The sequence below is a fragment of the Melozone crissalis genome, unplaced genomic scaffold (assembly GCF_028551555.1).
Source record: "Melozone crissalis strain CALT ecotype California unplaced genomic scaffold, PUWL_Pcris_2 ptg000013l_1, whole genome shotgun sequence".
Lineage (NCBI taxonomy): Eukaryota > Metazoa > Chordata > Aves > Passeriformes > Passerellidae > Melozone > Melozone crissalis.
The window spans coordinates 44,752,340-44,772,960 of record NW_026535791.1 but is presented as its reverse complement, the minus strand read 5'-3'; the positions used below and the strand labels follow the sequence as shown (position 1 = coordinate 44,772,960).

At 40.6% G+C, this 20,621-nt stretch overlaps 1 protein-coding gene across 1 annotated transcript in view; it reads left to right on the top strand.

Annotated features, from left to right (window-relative positions):
- Positions 1-597: 597 nt before the first annotated feature.
- Positions 598-20,621, top strand: part of REV1 (REV1 DNA directed polymerase) — a 54,374-nt gene continuing 34,350 nt past the window's right edge. Inside the window, exons 1-4 of the mRNA XM_054272308.1 lie at positions 598-776; positions 14,175-14,241; positions 15,009-15,141; positions 16,878-17,046. Coding sequence (XP_054128283.1) covers positions 14,185-14,241; positions 15,009-15,141; positions 16,878-17,046 — 359 coding nt within the window. The 5' untranslated portion in view covers positions 598-776; positions 14,175-14,184. The remainder of the gene's footprint in view (positions 777-14,174; positions 14,242-15,008; positions 15,142-16,877; positions 17,047-20,621) is intronic.

Below are 20,621 nucleotides of genomic sequence, written 5' to 3'. Positions count from 1 at the left end.
GGCTCAGCTCCAGTTCGTCCAGGAGGCCCCAGCCTGGTCAGGGACGGGGGCAAACACCGCCACAACTCCACTCGGGCCTTCCCCAGCCGCGTCCTGGCCGCAGGGCGGTCCCCGGTCGTGGGGCTCCGGGCTGTTCTGGGGAGGGCACTCCCCGGTCCCGGGCACGGCACTCCCCGGGGCCGGCCTTCGGTCCCGGCACCGAGTCCCCGCCCGCCCTGCTTGCGGCGCTCCCGTTGGGCCGCCAGGGGGCGCCGCCGCCCCGCGCCCGCCGCAGCCCGCCCGCGCGCCTGGGGAGGCGCGCGAGGTCTCGCGCCGCGCCCCGCCCCGCCCCTCCCCGCCGTCACGTGCGCCGCCGGCGGCGGGCGCCTGTCTCCCTGCGGGCGGGTCGCTAGGGGGCGCCGCGGCCCAGGGGCCCTGCCCGGGCCGGCGCGCGCCGTTTGTTGACCGCGCGGCGGCGGCGGGTTGGTGGCGCGAGACTCTCCCGTGACGCGCTCGCGGGAAGGGAAGGGGTGGGGGTGGAGGAGGGGCCGTGCCGGGGACACCGAGCGAGGTGCGGGGAGAGAGAGCGGCCGGCGCTGGGGAGGAGAAGGAGGAGGAGGAAGAAGGCGGGCAGGAGGCGGTGGCTGCGTGCGCCCCTCCGTTCGTCCGTCCGTCCGTGCCGGAGGGGGAGCCGCGATGTGAAGCCCCACAGACACGCAACACGCACACGCACGGCCCGGCAGGGCAGGAGGCAGCGGCGGCGCTCCCGGGAATGTGTGTCTGGGACGCGGCAGAAGGTGAGCGGTGGCGGAGCGGGCGCCTTCCCCCCCACGGCGCGGCGGACCCATGGCGGGAGGGACGTGCGGGGGGTGGCTCGGGGACGGGGAGAAGGAAGGCAGGGAGGAAGGGAGGGGAGAGGGGGCAGACGCGGGGCCCGCAGCCGCTGCCCTGCCTCCCAGCCCCTCCCTGGGCCCGCGGCCTGGGCCTTCCCCGTTCTGTTCCCGGCGCGGGAACGGGGGGAAGGGGAGGCAGAGGGGAACGGCGCGCGGCGTTATGTAACCGGCGCGCGGGGGCCTGGCTGCCCGCGCGGGAGGGCGGAGGGGACGCGGGGACAGAGCCCGTGCGCGCCGCGAGGCGCCGCGGGGGCGCGCCAGGTGTGCGCGTGTCCGGGTCACCCGCCCCTCCCCGCACCTGTGCGTCTGTCTGTCTGTCTGTCTTGTCCGTGCGTCTGTGTGTGTCACATGGGGCCTGCGCTGCAGACACAACACGGGTCCCCCAGGCAGAGGCGGGGAGAGCGGGGCTGTGCCACAGCGTTGTGCCAGCGCGGAGGGGTCGCTGCAGGGAAATGGGCTGCAGCGGGAGGAGAGGGGAAGCCCGAGCCCCGGCGCGGCCGTGCCCTCTGGAACGCTCCCCGCGCTGTGGCTGCGCCGATCTGGTCTGCGGTTTCCCGTAGTGTTTGTCACAAGTTGCTTTTGCTGAGCAATAGTGCTGGGTATAACTGGTGTGCCGAGGGGAAGAGGGAGGACCTGTGCTTGATGAGTAAGCCCGTGCTTGCCAACACTGAGGGACTGATGTGTTCACATCTTGACCCCTTCCCCTCTGATTTTGATGCTTTTTGCTCTACAGTTACCATTGACTTGACCTATGATACTGAGCTAAAAGCCCCTGATGGGAAATGGGCTTTAATGGCATGTTAACCTTAAGAAGGAAGAGGAACATAGTATCACCAGCACGTCTGGGTTTTCTGAGTAGAAACTCTGGGGTTTTTGTGCTGTAATATTCCATTATTTCTGATGCTTTAAAATTAAGATCACAGTCTTCAGAATGTCAGGGCTGTGAGTACTTTGCTTGTGTTAATAACTGTCTTAATGAAAAGATGAGTTGATGTTTGTTGTGCATCTTGATCTAAAATCCAGGTCCTACCTCAAATTTGACACCATAATCCAAAGAGGCAAAACCAGGGGGCTTTAATTTTATAATCTGAATTCTTTATTCATTTAGATGCAGTTGTTGCTCAAATAGACCTGGCTAGAGCAGTTACCTAATAACCATTAGTTGCAAGAAGTTACAGCTAAAATTTGTTTCCAGAATAATCCTGTTTTACTAAGGTTTATGACATTTAACACAAATGAAATCCAAGATCAGACAGAAATACAAATCTCTGACAAATTCCTTGCCATCTTGCCTCAAGCATGTAGTTATTACCCATTCCCACCATATTGGTCTTTCATTCAGTCCATTTCTTCTGCTGGATAAAGTACCAAATCCCTGTTAGTAAATAATCCCAAGCTGTTACACTGGAGGTCACTGGTAGGACAGTGTTAGTGGAGGCACAGAGCAGACACCTACCTTGTGACTCACTCATGTTTAACTACTTGAAGAAAGATTTTTTTTTTAAACGGCAAAGTGCTAATAGGAAGACTTCATTAGTATATTTCAAGCCTTAATTGTAAAGTGGTTGTTCAAAGCAATATGTGGTTTTTTTCAGTACATTATTTAGTAATGAGCCCTTCAAACTTAGGACCAGTCCATCTTTCTGAATAGTACACACACTCTGGTACAGCCTGTTCTGGTGCAGTGATAGTGTGCTGTAACAGAGTGCCACTTTTCATTAGTTGTTTCTGATCCCTTGACCCATATGACTTCTTGAAAGAATTTTTATGACAAATTTTCAATCTTTCTACCATCCCTTTCATTTACTAGAGAGATTAAAAAAAAAAAAGAATTAAATATGGTTTTGAGTAGGTAGAAAAAAATTCATGTGATTACACAGACTTTCTTTTAATAACTCAGGACAAGCAGGAAAAAAATAACTTGCCTGACCCTGCCATGTGCTCTCCTCATTTAATTTGTTAGCGATTATTTATTTCATAGAAAATGGAGGGGTTTTTTAATTCAACATTTTTCTTTTTTAATTAAAGGGGTATATTATCACTGAGATTTCTGTCAGCTCTTAGGAGGTTTGCCTGGTGTATATATAACAAGGGAGCTAAATATCCAAATGTTAAAACCCTTCATCAAGAATATAATGTAGATTCATTTGGTGATAGTCCCACATGTTTACCTAAGCATAGCAAAATGAGGAAAAAATTGGAAACAAGTAGAAATGAGAGTAGCCATGGAATTGCAGAAAAAGTTGGAAGTAAGAGAGCAAACCTTAAAAATCATGAGGAATTCTTAGACATGTGTCATACAGTGTACTTGTGGCAGTGTCTTTGTCTAACAGGTATCTGTAGTGCTCTGCCCCAAGAGCAGCTTTTTACTCTGATGTGGAAGCCAGACAGCATTTCACTGGACACACAAATGTTTTTAGGGAAGAGGGCCTGCCGTGTCTGTGATCCCCTCACTCTGTATTTCACGTGGAATATCTGGTGCTCGTAAGATAGAAGTCAGAATTAGGAAAGGCTTCTTTCTCAGTGTTCCGCAGAAGAGAGGTGAGTGTGCAGAACAGCCCTGAATTCTGGGCTGGAATGATAACTTCCATTCCTGTGGCTTTTATTTCAAAATTGACTTAAGGACTGCTGCTATTGTAGCTAAGGAAACCATGAAATTCCCCTAGGAGATAATTTTAGTTTGGTATCCCCAGAGCAAGGATTGTATATTCCATATTCCTTGCTTTAAATGCCTAGGCAGACTGTGGTCCCTGAATTTCAGTGTTAGCTCTTGGCTAAAGCAACTCCTTTCCTATCTCAGAGTTTCAGGTTTCCCAGCTGGTATCCTGCCTATTTGGTAGTGCTGGAACTGGTGACTTGAAATTCAGTCACTTGCAGAAGTAAATCTTAGCCATGCTGTGGTTACCTCTTCTGTTGGTTTTGCTTTTCCATTCCCAGCTCTATATAAATACTTTACTCAAGTCCCATTGTAATGGAATTCTTGGTTGTAACCTCCTTATTTGGTTTGCCTCAAGTAGTGCACATCTCTTCAGTGTCTTGATTTATGTAAGTAAATAACCCTGGAAAAGAGAAAGGTGGTTTCCCTTAGGAGAAGACACTGCTCAGGTACCTTGCAGAGTCATTCTTGCAAACACATGTGGATTGGTTTGAATGCCAAAGCAAGAAAGCAGTGCAGAAGCTATGCAGAGCAGGATCAAGAACTACTCTAAGATTTTTCCGTATTAACGTAGAGATTGGCAATCTTCTGGTAAGGTGAGGTATGTGGTGTATTTTGGCAGAATCCTGGGGACTGTTGATAGTGTATTTTGTCAGGTTCTAGTTGTCAGTGAATGTCCAAAGTGAAATAAAGTTCTGCCCACCATGTGCACGACTTCACCTCTTTGAACTGGCTCACATCAGGTGTTCGTACAGGGCATGATGAGTTAGCATCATGAACAAATGGTTGTGCTCCACTGAGGTCATTTTGGAAACCTAGGGGCTGTTGCTTTTTAAAGGAAGTAATGGAATTGCTATTAATTTTTACAAACAGGAAAGCTCCTGACCCCATGGCATGTAAGGTAAATGATTAGTGCAGTTTCCCAAGTAGTGTATTTTACCATTCTGTGAAATTGAATGCAACTCCCAGTTGAAGTAAAGAACTAAAATAATTTATATTGAAAGGATACTGTTCCTGATTTCTGGATCTGCTTGTTGTTTTCAGGAAACATTAGAGCACTCAGCTCTAATACTGCCTTTTCAGTCATAATTCCTTGATTTTCATTCTCTAATTGAATTATTTTGTAAGCATTTCCAAGAATCCTCTTAATACACCAGTAGTAGGGGAGAGGTAAGGTTGTAATGACTTTTTACTGTAATTTCTGGCTGATTTGAAGTTTTAAGTGTTGCCCCTTCCTGTAACTTCTATATTGATTTTTAACCCAAGTTTTAAAATTGTAGCATTTGTTTGCAATAGGCCATTTTTGCTCTGTAGCCATTTTTTATTGATCTGTCTCCACTAAGCAGCAGTGTAATATTGCTGGTTTTATGTCAGAGATGCTTAAAATACCAACTTAGAACCAGTACAGGCCAAGAACACAATTCAGATTTGAGTTTAAATTAAATGATCTTGAAGAACTTGAGCATTTTTGTTTTTTCCCTGTATTTTTCCTGGAAAATGCGGAAACATGGTGCTCTTCTTATTTTTCTCTGAATCTAGGAGGAAACTTGATAACATGTTGGGTCAGATCAGAAGTTTGTTTTGTTAACAAAAAGCAAACACACTAAAATACTTTCCCTTTGTGTTCTGAGCTTCTGTAGTTTGTTGCCTTAAAAAAAAGAGAATGTGTTTTTATTCCGTTTATCTATTGAACAGATCTGGACTTTTAGCATCCTTGGTATCCAGTGTCTGATAATCTTCAAATAAACTAGGCTATAGATTAAAAAATATTTCCATTTCTTTTGATCTCTCCACTTGCTAGTTTCATCTGATGCTTCCTAGTCTTGTTGGTCTGAGTTGATGAAAAAAAGTAATATCTGTGGGCTAAAGAAAGCTGTAGAAAACTTGAGTAGAAACTTGAAGCTTCAAGGCTAAGTACAGAAGCCTTATGTTGTGAAGATTTTACTTCAAAAAAGATTTTGCAGCTTTGAAACTCTCAAAGGCAATGTCAGAAAAGCATTTGGGAACTTGACTGTGCAGTGTCAGTTGAAATTAGGTAATGTCATTCAACACTGCTATGAACAGAAGATCTACCTATTTCAATACTGAATCTGTAGTTATCAGTGTTTTTGCTGGTGAAGTTGTTGAGTTCTTAGAGTTTGCTGCCCATACATGGGTAAAGAGTCCTCCTTAGTATCTGACATCATCTACCATTTCCAAACTAGATGCCTTCTTTGTCATTTTCCCTGAAATGCTTGGCAGGATCAACACTTGCTCAGTGATAATATTGGATTGACCATAAAGCACAACTGCCTTGGGCACATCTCCTAAAAAAAACCCAGTGTCATCATGGAAGAGTCAGAGTTGCAAAGAACCTTAAAGGTCATCTGGCTCCAGCTCCCTGTCATGTGCAGGGACCCCTTCCACTAGGCCAGGTTGCTTAGAGCTCCATCCAGCCTGGTCTTGAGGACTTCCAGAGATGGGACATCCACAGTTTTGTGGGTAGCTTGTTCCAGTGCCTGACCACCCTTACAGGAGAGAATTTCTTCCTAATATGTGATTTAAACCTACTCTCAATTTGAAGCCATTCCCTCTTGTTCTGTCCCTACCTGTTCTTGTAATATTCTCTCTCCTTTTTTCTTGTATTCTCCCTTCACTTACTGGAAGGTCACAATTACATCACCCTGAAGCCTTCTCTTCTCCAGGCTGAATAATCCCAGTTCTCAGCCTCTCCTCATAGCAGAAGTGCTCCATCCCTCTGATCATCCTGGTGCCTCTTGAATAGGATGGACTTGTTCCAACAGGTCCATGTCGTTCCTGTGCTGGGACCCCAGAGCTGGACACAGCACCCCTGGTGGGGTCTCACCAGAGCAGAGCAGAGGAGCAGAATCCCCTTTCTCACCCTGCTGCCCATGCTGCTTTGGATGCAGCCCAGGGTGTGATTGGCTTCCTGGGTCCTGTCCAGCCTCTCAGCCACCAGCAGCCCCAAGTCCTTCAGGGCTGCTCTCCATCTGCTCATTCCACAGCCTGTGTTGATTCCAGAGGTTGTCCCCCACCAGGTGCAGCACCTTGAGCTTGGCCTTGTTAAACCACAGGTACCCTCTCAGTACACTGCTTACAGTGCTGGCCCAGAGTGGGGATTTGTTTCTATGCCATTCACTACTGCCAGAGGGGTCAGTCTGGGTAGCCAGCACTCACACTGGTCAGCAACAAAGATCAGTTTGTTGTGTGTGCACATCCATACAGATACCCATGCACATGGGTGTAGTCAAATACCTAAATTCAGTCAAAAAAATGCAGTCTCTTCTGAAAGATTTACCCATCTCCTGGGCTGAAGTCTGGAGAAGCTGAAAGTAGTATATATCAGGTTTTCACAAGCACAGTTCCTCTGAATTTGATGTTAATAAATTCAGAGCATCCACAGATTCCTTGCTTTGATCACCTCATGAAAATTTTGCAGTTATTTTTGAATAATTACACCTCCACTTACCCACTTTTTCTGCCTTGTTAAGTTTTTCTTTAGCTTTACAAGGATGTTTCAGTTGTGCCTGGAAAGTCTTAGAAAGTCCTTAATCATTCAGCAATAGCAACTCTTCTAATTATTTGGGAGTAGTGATCATGGGTTTTCTTATGCTACCTACTGACTTCTTGGCCTATGCTTTAGCATAGACTGCTTGGGGAAGGCAGGATTTGTGGGACTGGATTATCATACTGAGTGCACAAACCAAAAACCTTCCAAACAAGTTCTGTTGATTATTAGGTAAAAAACTAACATCCCAATCTTCATTTTCAAAGAAAAAAGAGACACCATTCTCCATTCTCAAATATTATAGATAGCTAAACAGAGGAGATTGGAGGAAGACTATGCAGCTCATAAGATCATCTTGTTTATTGTTTTGGATACTCAAGTCCAAGAGAGCATTTCCTTTTGGTGATTTATAGTCCCCCCTTCACTATGTTGGTATTTAGAGTCCTAATTTCACCAGCTAAGTTTCTTATTCTGATTTTACTTAATGGTTTTTATTCTGGATTCTAGGCACTTAGAAGCTGGCATAAAGATTATGAATGTGCCAAGTCCTCTTGGGGTTGAAGCCCCAAAAGAATTTAAGCACAGAAAAGAGCTGATGAAGCCAGTTGATGAAGTTTGCTGAATCTTATCATTGTTTAGTGGCACTAAGAACTCTTGTGTGAAAGAAGTGATACTTGAACTAAAAAGTGAATTGAGCTGCCTGGTTACACAGAGCAATGAACATTTGTGAAGAAAAGCTGTTCATCACTGGAGAACTCTGAAGGGGCTGGGGAGGTCATGACTTAACCAAGAAATGCAGAAATGTTGAAACTGGAGGCCAGTCTTCTGTAAGCAAAAGGAAAAACCAGGTTAAACCACTACTTGTGACAAGCTATAAATGAACTGTAGATGTTACTGAGTGTTATTCCTAGAGGGAAATTGACAGTTGGTTTCAAGTTAAATCTGCCTTCCTATTTTTTCAAAGAATTAGCCAATGCCATGTATGAAAGCAAAAATGATATCTTGAAAAGAGGTTGTTCAAAGCTGGTGTGGATTGTACAGTGATCCTGGTTTCTGGACCTCATGCTCAGGCTTCCTCAAGTTGTGACGAGTAAAACAATTGTCTGTCCCAGACTACCATGTTAGTTGTAACAAGATATAAAGACTTTTGTCTTGTACAACTCTGGTATAAAGTTGTTACAGTTATCTGCTGTACAGCTGCTTTTCATATTATTGTGAGGTTTAGCCAGCAAAAGAAATTTATATTTCTTAGTTGTTACTTGTGTGTAAAGTATTTAGTCCGTGATTGTACTGATCATGAGAAACTGATCGGAAATAGAGACCATTTTGAGTTGCAAAAATAGTCAGTTTGGAAGCTGGATTAGTTTAGCAAAGAGTTCTCTTTCTGGGGGACTGATTGAACTGGAAGTTCTCAGAGTATCATTTCTTTGCTGTCAACCTCAAATGAAAGTATGCACAGAACACCATTTTAGAACAGTTATCTGCTCATGAGGAGTTTCTTCTGCAGGACTTGGAAGTTTTTCCATGTTTTAAGTGAGTTTTATGGATGCCATGGATGCTCATATTTTAGACAAATGGTATTTCTAAATTTCTCATACTGTTTTCTAATATTTTAATTGCCCAAGATTTTGAAGTTTGTTCTTTCCTAATTTACACTCTTATCTTTAATCATAGGACATGGAGATGGTGTTGGGTGTTTTTGTGGATAGCTATTGGTTCAAGTGTCCTTCATCTAATTTTATTTCTCTTTATTTAAAATATCACCAAAGATTGAACTGCAAAACAGAACTTGCTGATTGGCCCTGTAACATCAGATGCTTGTAGTTAGTGCTTCTCCTGTGGGGACAATGTGGAGCTGCTTGATTGTAACTTTTTTTTAAAGCCTTTACTGTATGGAAAAGGTAAGGTAGCCTATCCCTCTGGTTTATTGCAGGGGAAAAAGCATGAGCAGCCCTACTTAGTGAGTAGCCAGCTCATTAGAACTCTGTATCTGCATTGCCATTAGTTATAGTCATGGCCCAAAAGTTGGTTTCTAGAAATCGCTAAGATAATTTTAAGATCCCATCCATTCCTCTCTTTTTGCCTGTCTGCTTTGGCTTTATCTGATGCTTTTGTAAGTCACTTCATCTTGCTAAACTTGGGGAAAGCTAAACCATAGAATTAGGTCAATTTTATGTTGATTTAGTGAGCTGAACTGCACATAGCACCAGTGTGAATGTGGGGGTTATATGAGCTTGGGAAGAAGGGATAAAGCCTGTTAGGCCAGCAGAGGCTGAAGAGCAGAATCACCCCTTTTGGTAGCAGTCAGCCAACAAGTTGACTCAAGCATCTTATGAAACTTCACCCTGAAACTTTATTTCTCTCCTAGAATAAAATTCAGTTGCTTTGCAATGTGCTAATTAGTAATTTTAGTATAGAATAGTAGTGCTAACCCTGAATTGTCTGAAATCACAGGTGTTCAGGCATATAGTATCTTTAAAAAAACTTTTGACTTTTTTGTATAAGTTCTTTTTGCTGGATTCTGGATTTCTTAATATGTGATAAAAAATAGTTTTCTGCCCTATAGCAGCAGCTCTTTTCCAGAAGACTCAGCCAAGAGTAAGACTCTTGTACTTAGAAATGTATAAACATGTAAGATAGCTCTTTGCTCAAAGAGCTTGAGGACTAGTGCCAAGCCGAGTGGTGAGTTTGATGTGGGAGGTGGAATGTAGAGGCATGAAACTCAAACAAGCCACAGAATACCCACTTGATGGAAAAAGCTTCTAAGCCCTGCTGAGCTGGGATGAATTCAATCTAGAGTTCAAGGAGAAGATTCTGATACTCATTAGCAGTGGCCCGAGACGCCCATATTTCTGCTGGAGTTACACCTTTTATATGGGCTTGTGGCATGTGAATACGTTAAATAAATCAAGTTCTTTTGCATTAGAGGACAATGACAGGATGTCTGCTCTGGTCAGAAATGCAGACTAGCTGTTATAGTGTGTTATACTTCCATACAGCTTTCAGTTACCAAAAATTGGATTATCTGGATGGAACATTACTTGTGTGATGCATTTAGACACAACTTTGGCAGGGTTATTTGTTGAGTCACAGTGCAGCCTCATTTTGTCTTTGGAAATAGTTCGTATGTTTTCTTGTAGGGCAGAACCATAAAGTTTATATTCTGCCAGATTCAAGTTGGCTACTTGAAGAGGTAGCAAAAATACCTCTGCACTGTGTATATGCTTGGCAGAGAGATTGCTGAAATGTATGACAGAAGCAGGGACTAGTACTGCACTGGAATTAAAAAGCTCGTGATGATCCATGTTCACTTCTTGCAGAGTCATTGCAGAATACAGATCTGTGCTCCCAACCATTTTTCCCATAATACTGTGGTGGTTTTGGTCTGGGTTGGTCCCTTAGCCGTGTTAATGAATTTGTGCAAACGGAGAAAACTGTTCTGAAACAAGTTAGATACTTTTAAGAAAGAACTACAAGAAAGATGAACTCTGAAATTGGCTTGTTTGTGATGGCTGAAGTCCTCTGTCTTGATTTCTACCCACTCACACCTCCTCTACTTCCCACCTTCATGTATTCTTTACTGTTTCTCCTACTCATCCCTTCATCATGATTCCTGTAGGGGGAGCATCATACCATCCTTATATTTCTTATTTCATGAACCAGTGAGCATGTTTAAAATCTTGTTTAACTTTTCCTCTGGTTTAATATATCTTGGGCAAGGTATTTCTCACGCTCATTTGTTTCCTAGGTTTCGGCAAGGCAGCTGCAAGAGGTTACGTTCATTTTTAAGGAAAAAAATCACACTGTAAGGAGAAGTCTTAAGCAGAGAGGTTTCTCTGTAGTCCAGAAACCTTGGTTCATCGTTCAGTTCCTGGAATTATAAAGGGAGAAACTAATCTCCCGGGTTTTCATATTAGCATTAAAAAAATGCTGTGACCCTGAAAGGGAAGACTTGAGCCAGAGACATCTTGTAATCAGTGAAGTACCATGTTCCTAACCTGGGTGTTCAGAATTTAAGTGGACTGGCTCAAGTGGACTGAGTCAAAAATTGCATCTGCTAAGGAAATGGTAAATCACTATCAGATGTCTTAAGTAGGCATTACAGCCTAGCTTCTTGAGTTTTGTAGGCTCTAGAAAGACAACTTCTGAGCAATTGATGCATCATGTTTTTAGCACCTTGACCTAAGTAGTTTTGTTTGATTTCTAATTGTAATCAAACTAGGCACGTAACTGTGATTCTGATTTTAATTGGCTTCACTTTCAGACTAGAGATCTTTCTTCCTCACCTTCCAGTGTCCTGAATAAAAATGAAACATGTTTCAAGGTGTTAGAAAAGCTCACTCTTATGAAGGCAGTTCTTCAGTTTATCAGGCATTAGATATTTTAGTTAATCAGGATGCTGTTGTATAGGGATCAGAGTTAAGACCTATCAAATCCTGTCTTCTCAGTGGTTGGTGTTGTGGTGATTCAGAGTATGCATTTTGCACAGTCTTTGTTTTTTTCAGAGCAAAAGTTTATATTTGTATGAGTTTTTTTTCTTTAATACTCTTAGAATCATAGAGCAGCCCAGATTGGAAGTGACCTCAAAAGAGTATCTAGTCCAGCCTTTAAGGGGTAGGGAAGCCTGGTTGAGGTTCTCTGGTGCCCTGTCCAATTGCAACATGAAAATCTCCAGACATGAGGACTCTGCCGTGTCCCTGCGTTCCAGTCGTTGATTGTTCTCACTCTAAAAACTTTTTTTCTACATCAAGATGAAACTTCCTCATGGAGCTTGTATCTGTTGCCTTTTGTGCTTTCCATGTGGCTCCTTATGAAGAGAGAGCCTCTGCCATTTTTGTAGCTCCCCTTTAAGACTGTCATCCTTGATTAAGAGGAAGAAAGTAATCATCAGTTAAGATTCTGGTGTCTCTTATGACCTCATACACTGGTATCTGTAATATCTAAAAAACCTGGATGACATTTTTATTAATGGTTTTTCTTTTTTCATGAACTTACTCTTTTATGTTTCTCCAAGAATTTCTTAGCCAGAAGTGATAGATGTGAAACACACTTCAGCAGATGAAAAAATACAGATTTTTCCATATGAAAGAAGTTATCAAGCCATTTTCACTATACACTGTCCTCTGCAGGAAAAAAGTCAATTTTGTATCTTAAGTGGTCATCTAGCTCATCCCCTCTCTTTTTCTTCAGTGCTTCTTAAGAGTTCTGTGGTATCTATTAGATGCAATCCAAACCACTAAAAAATAATTTCAGAAGGCCTTATGTCATGGAAGCAGGTCTATGGGTAAGAGATGCAGGTACCTAGAGGGGAAAATACAGTAATTTGAGAAGGGCTTACTTTGTTTTGGATGTTGGTGTAGAGCTCATCTCCTTGATAAGTGATTGATCTTCATAATTGCACACACAACAGCGAATATGTCAGTTGTGTATCAAGTAACAAGCAACTGTTAGCACAGAACCAAGTTCATAATGATCTCTCTGTTTTTGTGGAGGTCCTGAAACATGAAACAGATACTTAGCTTTTCAAAATACCTGCTACCGGCTATGACTGTAGTTCTGTGGTTGCCTAATCTGGCATATTTGCAGTAGTCAATGAAAATGATTGTACTTACGAAAACTTCTGCAGCTCTGTCGTATTTTGCAATCCAAGGTGGTTTGACTGCATATCAGAGTATGCCTGCTTAGTCCTCTAGAACAAAAGGGAATTAAGAGACAAAAGCTAGGACTCGTGTTCAGCTAGGTTCATAAGAAATGGAATGTTAATACTATAAATGAGGTAGTCTCCGGAACAGTGCAGTAGAAGGCCTGGGTAGGAAAATGACCAGAATGTGTTGTTGTCATCTCCATCCACAACCGTATGTGCTTTCTGCTAAGCTGGAGACTGGGTGAAGCTTCTGTGCTCTTGTTACTGGACAATGCTGTGGATAGTCCAGAGACTCAAAAACAATGATGGAAATAAAAATAGTTGTTCTTCTGTTTATTTGCTGTAGTTTTGCATAGTTTTTAGGGAGGATAAAAGAATATAAATTAAATATTTAATGAAACAGAAGACTTTAGACAGTCACCTTTTTATAGTTTCAGAGTTTTGTGCTGATCCTCTAAGAGCTGATAGACCTAAAAGGCTATTTTGTCTTTTTATTTAGAGAACTATTTTGTTTGAAAAGTGAGTGATGTAATAGCAGGCAGTGATCTCATGATCTTACCACATCATTAATCAATATTCTAAAATCAGTTTTACAACAGCTATAGTAAGTATGAATCACTTGGGTGCAGTGAACAGTTGGCCACAGTCCAAGCATTGCTTTTTTCTATCCAGGAGTTCTGTTCTAGCCAACTAACAGCTCATCTGGGGACACGGCTGTGTTCAGCTTGTGGTCCAGGGATAAGTGTTTTGCATAGAGGAGAACTGCAATTTGGCTGGTTGGGTTTGTTCATTTCTTTATTTATTTATTAAGCAATGCAAATAAAAAACCCCAAAGAATCAAATCACAAACCTAACTATCGATCATTCTAGGTCACTTACACATCTGGCTTTTCTTTGACCATAAGATCACCTTTGGTTTTTTTGCTTTGATGTGATGTATTGCATTACAGCAACATATGCTTGGATGTTTTATAATCAGTTGTAAATCCATTGGTGTCTCCATTTTAAATCCATTAATCCAGTCTCTAATACCAGGAGGTGGCTGCCTGCATTGCACCATGTCTATGGTATCAAATAGGAAAAAAGATTGCTCATGACCCGGACAATATTTTACATGGATGTTAGCAGCTGTATTTAAGAACCTTTTATTATTCCTTTTTTAATGGGAGATGTATGAGGACCAGAAAGAATTTAATAAATTGTAATGGACAGTGAACATTGTAAGGAGTTTTTAATATTCAGGGTGAATAAAGCAAAAGGTGTGTGTGTGGTTTTTGGCATGTCACAGGAACCACAGTATGCATTGCTGCAAAACTGAGGAATCGGGTTTTTGTGTGATCTTTCATTTCTAGATTGGGTGTGAAACTCAAATACTTCAGTGAAGTTGGTTGAAAAAAATTAATCTTTGTGCTAATCTGCAAATGGCCTGTAGTGCCATCATTGAAATGGCAATGATGAACATTTAATTGATCGAGCACTGCTCTTCCTCTGCAGAAGCTTCAGCATGAGGCGGGGTGGATGGCGGAAACGAGCTGCCGACGGCGATGGCTGGGGAATATGGGTATGTTCTAAACCTGGTGGCTGTTTTTTAAACACTGTGCTTAAAAAGGGGTTACAGTTTTGTTTTACATGCTAAGAGGCCGCTATAAATGAAACCCTTTTGCTTTACTTGAAAACACATAATGAAGTTTGAAAGAAATTTTTTAATTACCAGGTTTTGAAGTCTGTGTTCACAATAATCACTAAATTTCATTACTAGTAAGTGCAGACCCTTGATTAGTTTTAAATCACCATTTAAAAAATAAACTAAGTAATTTGAAAACTATTTACAGTTGTCTTCGCCACTCTACAGTTGGACAAATAACTGAGGCACCTAATTTACATCAATATTTAGAATACTTCTGTCCTGTGTATATCTAAGAACTGAAAATACGTGGAACCACATTGTTTTGTTAGGCAATGAGTCACCAATTTAGCACCCAAATTTGCATCATCACCTTTTTTCTTCTTTCTTTTTATTCTATAAGAGTTTTTTTATATATAGAATCTTTTATATATACAGAATCTTTTCATGTAAGAAGATGATTAAGGAGTATGAAATAAATCCTGCCATGTTGATAACAAGATGCAGTTATCTTGTAGATATAAGTTTATGGTGGAGCATTTACTATTTTTCATTTGAAAAACAGTTTTTTGTGTGTCAACCAAATACATTTTGGAGGAATGTTCCTTACCTTTCCAGTCTTATAATTGACCAGTTTCTGTATGTAAACATTAGGAAATAGGACTGCCATCATGGGTTGTGTTTTGTTTTAATTTAAAAACTAGGGTGGCTACATGTCAGCAAAAGTTAAGAAGTTGGAGGATCAGTTCCGGTCGGATTCAGCCATACAACAGCAGAGGGATGGAAATTCGTCAAGTATCTTTAGTGGAGTCGCCATCTACGTCAATGGTCTGACAGGTGAACCTTTGTTTTTTTTAAGGATCTGTATTGTGTCATTCTCATGTTTACCTTCCTGAGTGGAAGTAACTGCAAAACACATGATTTTGCAGCTAAGTAAATACATGACAATTACTCTATATATATTTTGTATATTCTGTTGTTTTTCATGATTAAGGTTTTCAGTTTAAAAAATGTGATTTACATTCTGAATATAAATATTGCTTTACTGTATCACTTACATAACATAACTTGTAGAGATAGGAGTAGATCTTTCCATGTTTCTGTGATCTTAGTATTTGAAATTAAGCCTTTTAATTTCCTCCATCCTCCTACATTTACTAAATTTTTAGTTTTTCAAATTAGTGATGGTTAGATTGTGTGCCTTAAATTTACATTTGGGAGAAATTGTCAAAGTTTTCTTGCTGAGAGTGTCATAATGTGTGAGACAGAACCTACTGATAATGGAAGGAGGAACAAGAGACATTTATGTATTGTGGGAACCATCTGTGATGGACTGATGGTGCATGTTGGAGTAAGGTTTTTAATCTACCATGCTTATGTTCATGCTTCTTCTTATTTCTGTAAAGCAGCTTAATAACCTTTTGGAAACTCCCCAGAAGCTTTATTCAGAGATCTCTGCCAGGAATGTTGTGATTATTATGTAACTGATGCATAGAGCTTCTATGGGATAGATTAGTGCTGGTTTAAGCACAAGGCTCAAATGGATTGAAAAAGGTTAAGGTGGATATGTTAAACCATTAATACATCTGGACTGGTTGTTTAATGCAGGCATTTTCTTTAGTGAAAATCCACTATTTGTGTATTCTTCAAGCAGCTAGTCCCTTAAAAGAGTTCTAGAAGATGGTTGTCCAAAAGGCTGGGGTAGGAAAGGTAACACTTGGAGTAAGTGTGTGCTATTTTTAGTTAAAAGTTAGAGGAATAATGAAATGTTAGACGTATTTTGAGAGTTGACAGAAAGGAATTGTAGCTATATCCTTTAAAATTTTTTTCCTTGTTCTTGTATTGTTCAACTTTAGAAAAACAACACCTTGTGCTAGATTCACTATTCAAACATTATGTTTGTGTTGATGCAAATCTTTTGTTGTCTGTGTGACGCCACTGCAAACATTTTCCAAAGCTAACACTTTTTTCTTTTGTTTTCCCCACCTCTGCTTGCAAAATAAGTACTGTTTTAAAAATAATTGAGATCAGAAAAAATTGTTGGTTTTTAAGGTATTCTTTGTTCTCTGTAACAACTCAAGAATAACCTGGTAAGGAAGGAGTGAGTTAACTGCTTCAGTACATCAGAAATTACATAGTAGGAATTTTTTGCTGTTGCTAAACCCTTCTGATATTAATTATTTTCTGTTGCTTCTGGGTAGAAACTATTCTCCTGAACTCTGGTGAAAAGATAATCTAATTTTGTATTATGTTGATGTAAAGCATTTTTTGATATAGTTTAACATTACATCTACTTGAATATTTTTTCCTGCCTTCTTCCATACATGTTGTGGGAAGCTCCTCTAAAGCAAGTAGAATGTTTGCATTTTGAATTAGTGTTTTCAAAACCACAGTTTTCTACATTTTTTTGCCAAATGTTTTTCTGATTTGTTCTTTGAAGAACTTGTTTTTTTCTAGAGTAAAACAATGGTTTGCACTCTTTCTGACCATGGCATCATATTTATCAATTAAAGTTATTTCTCCCACTGTATTTGCTGACACTAAACAGAAATATTTCTGGTTTTAATTTATAGATCCCTCAGCTGATGAATTGAGACGGCTGATGATGTTACATGGAGGCCAATACCATGTGTACTATTCCAGATCAAAAACAACTCACATTATTGCCACCAATCTTCCAAATGCCAAAATAAAAGAATTGAAAGGAGAAAAAGTAGTTCGGCCTGAGTGGATTGTGGAAAGGTAAGTTTACATCTACTGTGTTTGGAGATTTCCCTTTAGGGGGAAAAGAAACCAAGAAAAATCTGGAGAGAAAAAAAATTAAAGATTGCATTTTGAGATTGTGGTTTAGCTTAAAATAATTCAATCATAGAACGGCTGAGTAGAAATACCACTGTTACACTGAAGATTTGCTTCTTAGGGATTGTTCTTTAAGAAACTTCACCAAGAACATTGAGAAAGTCTTAAGCATATTAGGAAACTGAACATTATCCTGTTAAATCCATTTAATAGCTAACCAATTGACCAGACTTCATCTCAGGATGCTAAATAACTACTATGTGATTGTTTTAAATCTCCTGTCATGTGCATAAGTTTCATGTCATCTGTATATAAAGAAGGATGTCAATTGAAGAGTGTTCACATAAAATTGGAACTAACCCATTTAAACATTTATTGTGTTGTGACTTTGTAAGAAAATAATAAAAACTAAAGGAAAAAAAAGTCTACATTTTCTTTACAAAATATTTATGTTCTTTGGTTTCTCCATGGCTTGGAATATATAGAATCCACTGAAGTTGTCCTTGATCAAAACAATAGCCAAGCTCAGGGCAGTTAATGTTGCTTGCATCTCTCTTCTTCCATCTGAGGAACTCACAGGAAATAGAACAGGCAGGAACATGTTCTAGAAATTATCCTGCTGGTGACATGCCTTTCTTAAGTAGCCTCTTTCCTAGATAACCAGCAGAAACAGGCAAGAAACTGTTCTGCAATGCATGTGTGAAATCTTCTTTGCAGTTTGCTGGTTTTCAGTCCTTTGTATTCAGCTGTTTCATATAATGTATCTTTATGGTCAGTTTTTGAACTTTAGTTAGACATTTTTAGTTTTAGTTTGGAAAAGACTTCAGATAGATTTTTTTTTTTTTTCCCCAACACTTTTAGGGCCTCACCCCTGTGTTTAAGGACTTGAAAAACTGATGGCAGGTGTGGTTTTACTTGGAATATGGTTTATGTGGCTTTTATTTATGTGACTGGGTTTTTTGGTGCCATTAGAGCTTGCTATGATTTTGACCAGATTGGAAAGATCAATTTGTGTATGTTCAGTAGAGACTTAATAGAACCTGATATGTCAAATCTCCTTAAATTTTTATTCTGGTGTCTTGTGTTCAGGTTCTCCATTGTGGCTCCAGAAGGTTATACTGTAGAATAAGTCAGAAGAACCAAGTATAGACAGATACATGAGTTTGAGCACAAGGAAATGGGGGAATTCACTGTCTCAACAGAACAAGGTTCATATCACAATCTAGAATAGAAGCTAATTTCACTACCATGTCTTTTTTTGTTTTCCTTCTCAACAGTATTAAAGAATACTCCATGATTAAATAATCCTTCTTTGTGTATGGAATACCAAATTATGTTCTCAGTAGATCAGATGGTGAAAATTATTGTAGTAGATGTAGAGTTTCTGATTTCATAGACTTGGAAGGGACCTTAAAGATCATCTAGTTCCAACCTCCTTACCATGGATTAGGTCACCTTTCACTAGACCTTGGATGAAGTTGCTCAAAGCCTCATCCATTCAGGGATGGGGCATCCACAGCTTCTCTGAGCAATCTGTTCCAGTGCCTCTCGATCCTCACAGAAAAGACTTTCTTTCTAATACCTGATCAAAACCACCCTCTGTCAGCTTCAAGCTATTCCCCCTTGTCCTGTCACTGCACAGTCTTGTAAAGAGCCCCTCTGCAGTTCTCTTGTAGGCAATATGATGGGTTTGCAATTTTTTCAGTTTGGTTAAGAATCTACCATAAAATGTTGCTGTCACAAACTGCTGGTAAAACAGTGTTGTTAGATCTTTGGTCTTGTCACCCAGGGTTGCAAAATGAGGAAGTTGTTTGTCTGTGGAGCTTTGATTTGTTTCTTATGTGCATATACTGTGATTTAGTCCTTAATTACATGATCACATGCCATCTTTTTTCACTATGGCACCTGCCACATTCTCTGCACAGAAAAGATTGAGTTCAGGTTGTGGACTGCTAATACAGTGACATGGCTTTTCCTTTTTGTCTCCTGTTCCTTACTTATTGCATGTGACTTGAATTCTTTGCTGGTAATGAAATGAATAATTAATTCCTGTCTTTTATTGGTGCTTATCACTATAGCATCTGTCTGCTTTCCAAAGATTAATGAATGTAACATAGCACTGTTATAATGGCTATTATTTAATTTAATTTTTTTGAGAGCCAACTAAAGGACATTGAGGTAAAACACCAGAAATGTTCGTAACTTGGAATATGCCATGGAGAGGATATAAGATTCTGCAGAGTTACTTGCACAAGGATAGTAAGGCATGTGAAGAACTTTATTGCTGCATTAAAGGCTTTGCATATTCTGAACTATGGTCTAAAGTCAGACTCTTATAAACCTATTGTTAAATGGAAGTAGGTCTAGAATTTTGGTTTGGTTAGTATCCCATAGAGATCTTCTGTAACAGTAGTTGCAAAATCCAGTGTTGCAGAGTAATAGTGTGGTTGCTGTAGTGACAAAATCATTCTTTCTGCATACCCCTTATTGTGTGTTTTTGCTGCCTCTCCATGTTTGCAACAAATGAAGAGGATTAGAGGCAGGCCTCCTTCCTAAGTCAGTATTCCTTTATTTGAAAAATACACCATTACACCATACTACCATTATGTAGTGTGGAAAGGTTGTTGTGCAGTAAAAGCCAAATTCAGATTATCTGAGAGCTTGACTTTCAAATTTGAGTATTCTTTTAACATGCTTTGGCATTTATAATCACCTTTCAGAGACTGAGGATAACTAACATGAGGTACCAGTATTTTTGGATTCCTTATTTTGATTTTAAAATCAGATTAATATTTTTCCTAAAGAATCTAATACAAATGTGAAGAAAATAGTTTAAAATAATTTTTTAAAAATCCTATTCTGGTATGACACCTAGTTTTCTGATGAGGATTTCAAATGCAAAAGACAGGAGTAGCTATCATTTGCTATGACTACAGTTGCACTTTTGACACAGTCCCCTGTTGCATTACTGAAGACAAATTGGGGAGATATGAATTGGATAGTGGGCTGCTGGCTGAGGGATGTCAGTACTGGCCCAACTGCCTTGGTCACCATAGTGGTCAGCAGTTCAGAGTCAGACCAGCAAATAGCCACAGAGGGCATCTCTGAAGGGTTTATATTGGGGCAGATGCAGTTTGTCTTCACTTACAACATGGACATTGGTGATACAGTGGAAAGTGGCTTCAGCAAGTTTGTGGATGATTTAGAAGGCAACAGTTGATACACTGTAAAGAAGGTCTGCCCTTTGGAGAGCATCAACAGACTGTAGCAATGGGATGGCAGAAACTCTATGAAATTCAACAAAGCAAAATGCAGAGTCCTGAATGCAAGACAGAGTTAGTTCCATGCAACCAGACAGGCTAGGGATACTCCCTTGTAATCCACCAGGACCCTCAAGTCTTACCCTGAAAGATAACCATGAAGCTGCAGTTGTGCCCTTGTGGAGATCAAGGCTAACAGCTGCTGTTGCATTAGCAAGACCACAGTCCAGATCAAGGCAAGTTATTCTTCCAGTTTGT